The sequence below is a fragment of the Oculina patagonica genome, chromosome 12 (genome assembly GCF_052425735.1).
Source record: "Oculina patagonica isolate OP01 chromosome 12, crgOcupat, whole genome shotgun sequence".
Lineage (NCBI taxonomy): Eukaryota > Metazoa > Cnidaria > Anthozoa > Scleractinia > Oculinidae > Oculina > Oculina patagonica.
In genome coordinates, this window is record NC_135769.1 from 32,291,182 (window position 1) to 32,301,751 (window position 10,570).

The following is a 10,570-nucleotide window of genomic DNA, read 5'->3' on the forward strand; positions in this document are numbered from 1 at the left end:
GTAACTGATAAAAACAAAATTTCTCATAATTTGTGGTTCTCTACTCCCCAGAAACCTTACCTTGTCAAACACCCCACCAAATGTCACTTCCTACATTATACTGTTTTCAAAACTCTTGTACCCGTCAAATTAAACTCATACCCATACGAAAATGGATTTGACGAACCTGAACTAAAACATCAGCCTCATACTGACCGTACCAGAGTGAAACGAAAGTCACGATGTTATAAGAACAGACAGGAAACGTCATCCGATTCATGCCTGGTCTCACACTCGAACAACATGAACAAATTGCTAAAACAATTTCCTTCATATAGTTAAAAATTGGAGGATGAAACTCCAAAATTACATGCTCAAGAAAACTGGTATTAAGGTAATCAAGTATACAGATGAGAACTCCACAAAATTGCCCTGAAAGCACTTAAAATTACACATGTTTGTTCGTATTTAGATATGATGTACAAGTACACTTTCGTTTTCACTGTAAATAAAAGCATCTTCGTTGTTGAGACCAAAACTTGTACACTTTCTTACCTGATGGCATGTTATGATCAAAGATAACCACACAAAGATCCCAGAAACCCCACGAGCTGTGGCAGTTTGGAAGAAAATCTGTTCATTTCCCGCTAATCCTGGTGTGATTTCGGTTGGAGTTAGCGAAGTTGTTGTCGTATTTGGAGAACTTGACAACGCGGACGAATTGGCCAACATGGAAACAAAAACGTCCAGATCCTTCACAAAAACTGTCAAAGTACGTCTTCTTTCTATCCTTTCCACGTTAAATCAGAGAAAACCTATTCCAACAACGCAACTTATTTGGCAAAGTTATGAAATCTCTCTTTCCGCAAACAAACTTCGTCGATGCATGCTTCCAAAAATACCCACCGTCTCGCGAGAATCCGCTGGCCGGTTACACCCGAGCAGGTGCTTTGCACGTCGAGATTATATTGATAGTCTATGACGTCGAGATGAAAGAGATGAAAGATTCTTCAGTAAACTGTTTTTGCATGATTGATTAAGTTTACTTTTTGTATCTTGTCTGGGCCAAAAACTTTTATTTTATTGGTAGCCTAGTTTGGCGAAAGTCTAAACCTTGAATAATGACAATCAACTACACACACATGTATAAACTTACACGGTTACGTCACTCTTCAGCTATGTCAGTCTTGACGTCATTCGTTGATCTGGTCATCAGCGTGATATCAGGTGATGGCAAGGGTGATGGGGTCGCCTCCCTCGAATAAACGTACGCCACACGTTAGGAACAACTATTAATATACGCCGAAATAGTCAATGCAGTAATAATCAAGTTTTAACAACCCTTAAAAAATATTTCCCTAGATTGAAACAATGTTTTAAAATATTGAAAATGACTTTTCAGACAAGCACTAAAAAGTATTGTTTAATAGCAAGAAATAAATTGAATTTTAAATAAACGCCCTCGAATAAACGCCGCACTCGAATCACGAAAAATTTTATAAAAGCCGCGGCGTTTATACCAATGCGTGGTTACAAACACTCGCGCATTTGCTTTTGGCTGTACCACGATTATTTGGCGCCTTCATTCAAAACCGCGTCAGCTTTCGAGCTCACTGATAAGCAACCTTTTCAGTGCATGCTTTCAGGAAAGTGCCTCCTATTTCAGTTTTTCATAAGACGTCATAAGCAGCCTCAATGAAGCCAACCACCTCCGCTAGTTAAAATGTAAGCCAAGAAATACTACTTTGTCTATTTGCCGGTATTGCCAGCTAGTTTTGAAATTTATTTGGTTTGGAATACAAAAACTAGGCGACACTATAAACATAAAAATAAAAATAAAAACAATGTGAAATAAAAGCACAAGTGTTGATGAGCTAACAACAATTTTTGGGAATTGTATATTGATTAAGTAGTGGCCTTGGACATGAAAAGAAACCATTCTCAACTACTCGCCAATTTTCAAAGTCAATAGAATGGATGAGGTCCAAGCATGTTTTGCGACGCTAGAACCACTCGCGTAACTATAGATGTCTATGAATTTCTCAGAAGTCTTAACAGTCCTGCCATGTTCTTTCGTTGTTGCAAAAGATGTAATTTTCCGTTGCCAGGAGCATGGATCGGACATAAAAAACTATCTGAATCGCCGATGAAACCCACAGAAGGCGAACCATGAACTCCCGTATTAAAGCCCGGGCCGAACAAGGATGAGAGTTGACGAGAGTTCAAACCGGCTCTCGCTCTCGTTTGCCCTGAAATTCTCATGCACTGTCATCGACTCTTATGCGCTCTCACCGCCTTTCATGCACTCTCATCGACTTTTAACGTATTCAAATGTTTTATAAGAGTCGATAAATTTTCTCTCGTTTGGCCCGAGTTGGTGATAGTCGATGAGAGTTGACGAGCGGCTCTCATGAAAGTCAACTCTCATCCTCGTCTGGCCCGAGCTAAGGTACAGATAGACCCGTGGCCAGCTAGGCTCTTTATTTGGTTCATATATGTGACAAGTGTCCTGTATACAGCTATACTGCTAGAATCGATCCTGTATGCCGCTAGGATCGGTCGTGTCGAAAACGCAGCTGCATGCCAGTCACGTGTTTTAGCAACCAGGCGGCGGGAACTGACACTGTCATCTGGCAGTATTTAACACCTCGTAAATATATTAAATATATTGGTTTAAAACCTAACACCTCATAAATATATTGGCTTTAAAGTTACACAGATCACTTTGGTGTTAAAGTAATTTATGGTTTAACGACTTACAAGAGGGCAATATCAATTTAATTGAAATTTGCACCAAACCAAAGTCGATTAGCACAAGAATTCAGAGCTGTCAGACCCAGCATGGGTGAGGTGTTTTTATGTAAATTAGCGTCCCTAGAGATAGCAAACTATATAGAGTCCAGTGCTATGAGTTCACTAACGGAAACTTTGTCAGTTCTATCTGTAATCTTTTGCAAAAAGGACCCTGCAATAGTCGACAAAGGTTTGTACGCAACAACTTTAAATATATTTTTGCTATATTCCTTCTTTGTTGCACTCGGAAAGTTCATTTAGTTTTCGCACATTTGTTACATATTTTAACAGGACGCCGTTGAACATTTGCATTTTTATCTTGCTGAAGAAGGCAACAGTAGTGGCCGAAACGTCCAAAAACAATATTTTTAGCCAGTGTCAACTTATTAATTCGAATTTTTAACATGCCTGGCTACCAGACCCGAACATTTTTAATGATAATAAGGTGTATGAGCCTTTATGCGTCGCCTGCCGCTCAAAGGACAGATCATGATGATGTATATTTTTACAAAACAATATTTTTTTTCAATTTGTATGATTTTCAACTCATAATTTGAGAGCTCGGCTTATAACAAAAGATTTCACAATTCGTGTTATAATTCGAGATTCCGATAAAAAAGCGAGATAGCATATAGCACCAGATCTCAATTTCGACAACTAGAAATTTCGACTAGTTCCTCCTGTTCCTGGCGTATCTTGACTTACAATACGAGATCTTGCATTATGTGGAAAGTTTGCATATCATCGCGGCGGAGATGTGAGTTATCTGAGGTGCTTGGACATTTTAGACCCTACCTGAGAACGTTCCACTTTTCCGCTCTTGTTTAAACATGTATTCATTGGCATAATAAATTTTATCCTTCGGTCACAACTCTTTAAACTGTTTTTAACTTGCGCAAATTAAACCCTAGTGTGGATCATGCAGCTTCCGTAGTCTGTCTGTATCAGCTTCGTAAAAGAACGGTAAACCGTTCAGTTTTATCCGTTTAACAAACGCAGATAGATCATCGTTTAACAGTTTCTTTCTTGTTACCAATGATTGTCTTTCGGTAGGAGCTTTTCTTTTTTTGGAGAAGGACCAGAAAAGACGAATGGTAACCATTTTATATAGAGAGGGTTTTGGCGTCGGTGTTAATACCGTAATGATTCGATTTAGTGTCCTCCTCCCAAAAAGCACTCCCTCAATCAAACGCCCCCATTTAGGGGTGTTCCTGTGATGTAAGCGTCGCTTTTCCAATAACCCCCCCTCCCCCCTATTCCAATATGTGCATGTTACAATATGCTCCCATCTCCCAAGATCTCGAATTATAAGTCCACATCATGGATTGCTAGAAAGATTGGTTGATGACCCTTGCCTGTCACCGTAGAATCGAAGTACTCTACATGTAATGATCTTCGTGTCTCTGCCACAGGCATTGTTTAAGTCGTCACATAAAATAACGCCATGCTATCCAGAGGTTAAGCCAATCACAGCTTGGCTTCCATAAATCGGGATCAAAAACGACTACAGGCCATGCCTTATCGGTGACGCGCGGAACGAAAATAGCAAACACAAACCATGGAACAGAGAAAAGAAAAATAATAATGATGAAGCTTTTGCTAGGAATGAATGATAAGCCACTACTTCATCGAAAAAAGCCAATAAGGAAGAGAAAAAGGCCTTAAAATCGACGACGTTGACATTTTTACGCCAGCGGTGCGCGTCATTCTAGCAAGACAGCAAAGAAGTGAGTATCAAAAGTATTTATGCCGCGTTTGATTTTAGACATTCCTGACAAAAAGATAAAAAAGCACGTTTTACTGATGTGCAAAATTGGCCAGACAACTACTCATTTTCGTCCTGAAACACTTAAATAAATTCAATTTGTCGGTAATCATTCGGTTTACAAAAGTGAAAGTTTAGCCCCCGGAAGTATTTCGTTACAGGTTATAACGGACCAAGCTAGGTAATTCCTTTCTTCCCCTTCCACTCGGTTTCTTAGAAAAATATTAACTAGCAAAACTCTAAAACTCCTTTATCAGCCCAGCTTAGCAAAATAAACGAGGCATAACTAAGGATATAATTTTAATGTTAAAAGTTACTGATGATCGGCGCTGTTTTCCGGCATATTTTCATGGTTCAGTTCTGTCCATTCACTGATTTATAAGGAGGTCAACTCGAAAGCTGTCCTTCAGTGCCGGAAATGAGGGCAAAGGGGAGCCTAACGGTTCTCTCGGTTTGGAGGTCCTGCAACGTTTCTTTCTTTTAAATCATCACATAACCTGCGTGAAAGAATCGCGCAGTATAAAGTGATGCTATTTAAGCCTGCTTAAAAACTCTTTTTTCTTATCAAGGAATCATGTCCCGAACAAGCTCGGTCTTCTTTGCTACCATGTGTGTGCTAATCATAAGCGTGACGTCATCGGCTGAGACAAAAAGGGAGGCAAAAGTTCTTATTCTCGGGGCAGGTCTGTCAGGAATTACCGCTGCTAAAACGCTCCTAGATAACAACATTACAGATTTCTATGTTCTGGAGGGTCAAGATTACATTGGTGGGAGAATTCACGCCATGCAGTTCGAAGGAATTACTATTGAGACAGGAGCTAACTGGCTTCATTTGCTGAACGATGAAGATACAGCGCCTCTTGCAGAACGGTTAATAAAAACAGAGATGACTGGCGTTTGGTGCAATTATTCTGACATCATCATCAGGTTGGTTTGAAAACTTATTATAACTATGCTGAGACAAAGTTGCATTTGTATACTTGAATAAAATCATATCTTTCAAATCGACTGCAGAAATCAAACAATACAAACAGCAGCAACAAACATAACACATGGAATACGCATGGTTTGAAAAAGAATTCATCAAAAATTAACTTGACGCTTCAAATCGAAGTAAACCTCAGAATAATATTTTACTAACGCGGTAGAAAAACACCAGGGAGGTATAAAGTATATTTGAAAAATTAGGTCAATACCTTCTACATGGGCCATCCATTACGTAGCTCTGAGTTTGTGATGCTTATTTCCCTGTTCCCCTTTTAAACACTTTCTTGAGGTTCGCTTCTTTACGGAGCCAGTCACAAATCGAAGTTAATAAGCAAAAACAAGCGACCGGCGCCAAGTGCATGGAGGAAACGTGTAGTTCACACTGATGCTTTCTTCTATTGCATGGTTCGTCTAAAAGAGCACATTGTAAAAATTTCTTAATTTGTACCAGTTGTAGAGCTCATGCTATGCAGGCAGAAAAGTAAAACTAGGACGCGATTTGCGCGGGACGATGGCGAGGACCTGAAAATGCGCGCGTGGGGAAGCTCCAAACTCAACTGACTCGCGGCCTGTCGCCGGCCGGGGTTACCTGTTGCGCCGTGCAAAGTAATTTACATGATTGCTGTACGGGAATCCGATATGTCAGAGATTTGGTTGACCTTTCATTTAAACTACCGAGAAGAGTTAGCATTTCTCAATCCTTGGGGCAATAAGAGCGCCCACTGTAAAACTTCGTTTTAGATAATCCATGCGTTTTATTGCTATGTTTTTAATCTTTCAGAGACGAAACTGGTGAAGACATCACAGACTGGGAAGTCATTCGCAAGTTTGACAAAGAAATTGAAGAAAAACTCGAAGAATTCCAGTTAGCCAGGAAAAGGAGACACGAGCCAGACATTCCTGCTCGAGTTGGATTGCAGTTAATGGGATGGAAGAGTAATCAACCGATTGAAAAAGTGCTAGAGTATTTTAGACTTGACTTTGAGCATGCTAAACAGCCTGATCTGGTCTCGTTTTATCAGCTATTCAGCCGGGGAAAAGACTTTTTTGTTTCAGATCTACAAGGTCTGTGGTCTCTTTATGAAGATTTGTACAAGCCTGTGATGGAGCGCACCATACTCCAGGAAACTGTTGAGAAAATAAGATACTCTGACCACTCAGTGGAGCTCCACACAAAAAGTAACGAAACTTTTGTAGCAGATTACGCCCTGTGTACTTTTAGCTCTGGGGTCTTAGCAAGTGACACGATAACCTTTGACCCACCCCTTCCTAAGTGGAAAAGAGAAGCCATTTATAAAAACCCGATGTCTGTGTACACGAAAATTTTCTTGAAATTTCCAAGAAAATTCTGGGATGATAATGAATACATTTTGCACGCTTCCAAACGGCAAGGTTATTTTTCAGTGTTCCAGGACTTGGACAGACCGGGGATTTTACCAAAAAGTGGTATTTTATTAATTACTGTCACTGGAGACGAAGGAAGAAGGATTGAAGAACAAACAGACCACGAAACAAAGACTGAGATCATGAAAACTTTGAGGAAAATTTACGGCGAGAAAATTCCTGATCCTACAGGTATGTACGTATAAGTAAAAAAAAATGCTCCTTAAAAAACAAAATACGTTTAATGAAGCGCTTGAATAGCCTTGAATCACTGAGTAGTTACATAAATATATTTTGTATAGTTTTGCAGTCGGTACGTAGTCAGTCAGTCAGACAGTCAGCCAGAGAGACAGTCAGTCAGCCAGTCAGCCAGCCAGTCAGTCAGTCAGTTAGTCAGTCAGTCAGACAGTCAGACAGTCAGACAGTCAGACAGTCAGTCAGACAGTCAGACAGTCATACAGTCAGACAGTCAGACAGTCAGACAGTCAGCCAGCCAGCCAGCCAGTCAGTCAGCCAGTCAGTCAGCCAGTCAGCCAGCCAGCCAGACAGTCAGTCAGTCAGTCAGTCAGTCAGTCAGTCAGTCAGTCAGTCAGTCAGTCAGGCAATCCGCCTGTCAGTCAGTCAGTCAGCCAGTCAGTCAGTCAGTCAGTCAGTCTGTCGGTCAATCAGAGTCAGTCAGTCAGTCAGTCAGTCAGTCAGCCGGTCTGTCAGTCAGTCAGTCACTCAGTCAGTCGGTCTGTCAGTCAGTCAGTCAGGCAGGCAGGCAGGCAGGCAGGCAGGCAGTCAGTCGGTCAGTCAGTCTGTCAGTCAGTCAGTCAGTCAGTCAGTCAGTCAGTTAGTCAGTCAGTCATTCAGTCAGTCAGTCAGTCAGTCAGTCAGTCAGTCAGTCAGTCATGTCAGTCAGTCAGTCAGTCAGTCAGTCAGTCAGTCAGTCAGTCAGTCTGTCTGTTATTCTGTCTGTCTGTCTGTCTAGGTAGGCAGGCAGGCAGGCAGGCAGGCAGGCAGGCAGGCAGGCAGGCAGGCAGGCAGGCAGGCAGGCAGGCAGTTAGTCAGTCGGTCAGGCAGCCAGTCAGTCAGTCAGTCAGTTTGCTTTATTTCACTGTCAGACTTTGTTTATGCCGGCAGCGTATCTGTGATGCACTTCCTCACTTTTCTTTTCGCAGCGATATTCTATCATCGCTGGTCTAAAGATCCGTTAACACTAGGCGCCTACAGCGAGCCAGTAGTGGGTACGACTCCACAGGATTTTGAAAACCTGGGGGAGAAACTGGGCCGACTTTATTTCGCTGGGGAAGCGACGAGCAAAGACTGGTACGGGTATATGCAAGGCGCTTACCTGACGGGTCAAGACAAAGGCCAAATGATCGCTGATGATTTAATGCAAATTGAAGAACAGAAAACTGGATATTGGTTTGATGAAACAGGCGTTCACGAGGAACTATAATTTGATTGCTTACATAGTGGAATGCAAGAAGTTACTAATTTCTTTTTATTTTATTATTTTTATTTTATAAAACTCAGTGATGATCTATTAGGTTAATTAAATAAAAGGAATCAGTTTTTAAGATTTTGTTTCTCCACTTACTACGAAATTCTAGCTTTAATTGAGAAGATCTAACAGAAGCATCCTCTTACAGTAGATTGAATAGTCACGTTCTCAGCCCTCTCTCATCATCGGAAAATTGTGAGAACTTGGACATAGTCAAGAAATGTGTGCAGCAATGTTAGTTATGTCCACAAACACTGACTCGTCCGCAATGATCCTGTCGTTTCCAAATACGAATGTGAAGCCAGAGAGTTAACTTAAGTATTTTTAAGTGCTAAAATAAACTCGTGAAAGGTAAGCAAATTGAAAAGATTCTAAAGATTTCACTTACTATACAGGGGAAATTTACTGTTTTCACCGCAATTTTATCCTTTCCATATATAATAATAATAATAATAATGCTAAAAAATAAAAATAATTTCCGTTAGTTTCTGTTAGTCAGAAGTTCTGCTTGTGGTAACATCACAGGGCAAGAAAGCCGGACGTCGAATATTTTCAAATTTTAAAATCTCTTTTTTACATTTTCTGAGTGCTTTGGATGATTTAGACTATATTTTTCCTCCGGAAATTGTTGAAATTGGGTAGACTTTCTCAAAGACCGTTCCATGTGTTCAACTTCGTCACTTTTGTTAACAGTTGTTTACGTCCGGCTCGTAAGAGTCGACTCACAGTGTGGCAAGTCTAGATTGGGAGGATTTAATTTGTGGGATAAATGAACAAGTAAATGACAGCGTACCTCCAGGAGAACCTGATTGGTTAAAAATCAGTGTTTAAAGGAACAGTGTCACGACATTTTAAGCCATTTTTCTGATTTCTTCCATCAAAATAATAGTCTTCTAACATAAAAAACAACAAAGGAGTAATAAAAACATAAAAAATAACCAAGAATGCCTTCGACTGACGAAGATCAAGAGAGATTGTGAACAAAAAACTCAAAAAAACGTGCCAGTTTTTTAAGGTCATTGCCCTGAAATAGAACTGAACACAATTTTTTAACCAAACTTCGCCTACTGGTTTATTACTTCAAGGGACTTAAATTTGAAATAAAAAATGGGGGTCACCAGATCGTTTAGGAGCAGGACGACCATGTATATTCCATATAATTCCTTTATAATTCCTCTGCGAGTACGGCAAAGTACACTTTAGCGATTTTTTTTCAAACACATAAATTGATCTTTTTCTTTTACAGAAAGAATTGATCGCTACACCCAAAATATGAGAAAAATTGATAGGTCACCAGGCTCGTTTAGGAGAAAGTGACAATTTACTTCTCCGCGGACTAAGCCGCATAGAAAAAAGCCGCCATTTTGTTGATGTGCCGCGCGCGCGCGGTAAACGCGTAAAATTCTGCGCAGTAAGGAGCGCAATGCAAAACAGGGCAATGACCTTAAGATGCGTTCTTCGCGCACGACGTAGCTCCTTTAAAATAAGCGCTGCTCTCCGATACAGTAAAACCCCGCGTATAAGAACCTAACATTTTAGAACCTGTTAGGCTAAAATTTCATTTTTAAGCACCATTCACATAAGAACCATTTTAGGCTAAAATTCTAAAACAGGTTCTTATTTTCAAAAAAGAAAAAATTAATCTCCCCAAAAATATAGAATTAAAAAATCTTCTAAAAAATATATTTATAACACAGTCTGTACACATTAAAGTTACAGCATAGTTACATAAAACTTGTCCTCTATGGGGTGCCATTACCTCGGCAAATTATTGTTTTATTATTATTAGACACAATGTTTTATTATTAGGCACCAGTTTATTATTATTAGGCACAATGTTTTATTAGAGTGATTTTACTTCAACCGTGAAATAGTTACTACTCAAATAGAAACTATTAGTCACTAATTCCTTTGTTTTCTTTTGTTTAGTTTTCACTATTTAGCACTAATTGTTAGATGTTGTTTCACGGGTCAAATAAAATCACTCTATTAGTCACCAGTTTATTATTATTAGGCACAATGTTTTATTATTAGGCACCAGTTTATTATTATTAGGCACAATGTTTTATTATTAGGCACTTTATTTTATTATTATTTATTATTAAACGTTCGGGAAAAGCCGCTCCATTTCTGTTTTGAAACTAGTGCCAGCGCCCTGGTTCGTCGTGGAAGGA

The 10,570-nt window shown here is 39.8% G+C and overlaps 1 protein-coding gene across 1 annotated transcript; it reads left to right on the forward strand.

Annotated features, from left to right (window-relative positions):
• The first annotated feature begins 4,282 nt into the window (after positions 1-4,282).
• LOC144633196 (uncharacterized) lies at positions 4,283-8,756 on the forward strand. The gene is made up of 4 exons (XM_078492010.1): positions 4,283-4,499; positions 5,107-5,464; positions 6,306-7,099; positions 8,071-8,756. Exons 2-4 carry the CDS (start codon positions 5,112-5,114, stop codon positions 8,349-8,351), a joined length of 1,428 nt encoding a protein of 475 aa, XP_078348136.1. The 5' UTR covers positions 4,283-4,499; positions 5,107-5,111; the 3' UTR covers positions 8,352-8,756.
• Positions 8,757-10,570: the final 1,814 nt, after the last annotated feature.

Bases quoted from the DNA above. Each gene is read 5' to 3' on its own strand.
- LOC144633196 (XM_078492010.1), top strand. From the start codon at position 5,112: ATGTCCCGAACAAGCTCGGTCTTCTTTGCTACCATGTGTGTGCTAATC. The intron at 5,465-6,305 runs GTTGGTTTGAAA...TTAATCTTTCAG, and splicing joins TATTCTGACATCATCATCAG to AGACGAAACTGGTGAAGACA. The intron at 7,100-8,070 runs GTATGTACGTAT...TTCTTTTCGCAG, and splicing joins GAAAATTCCTGATCCTACAG to CGATATTCTATCATCGCTGG.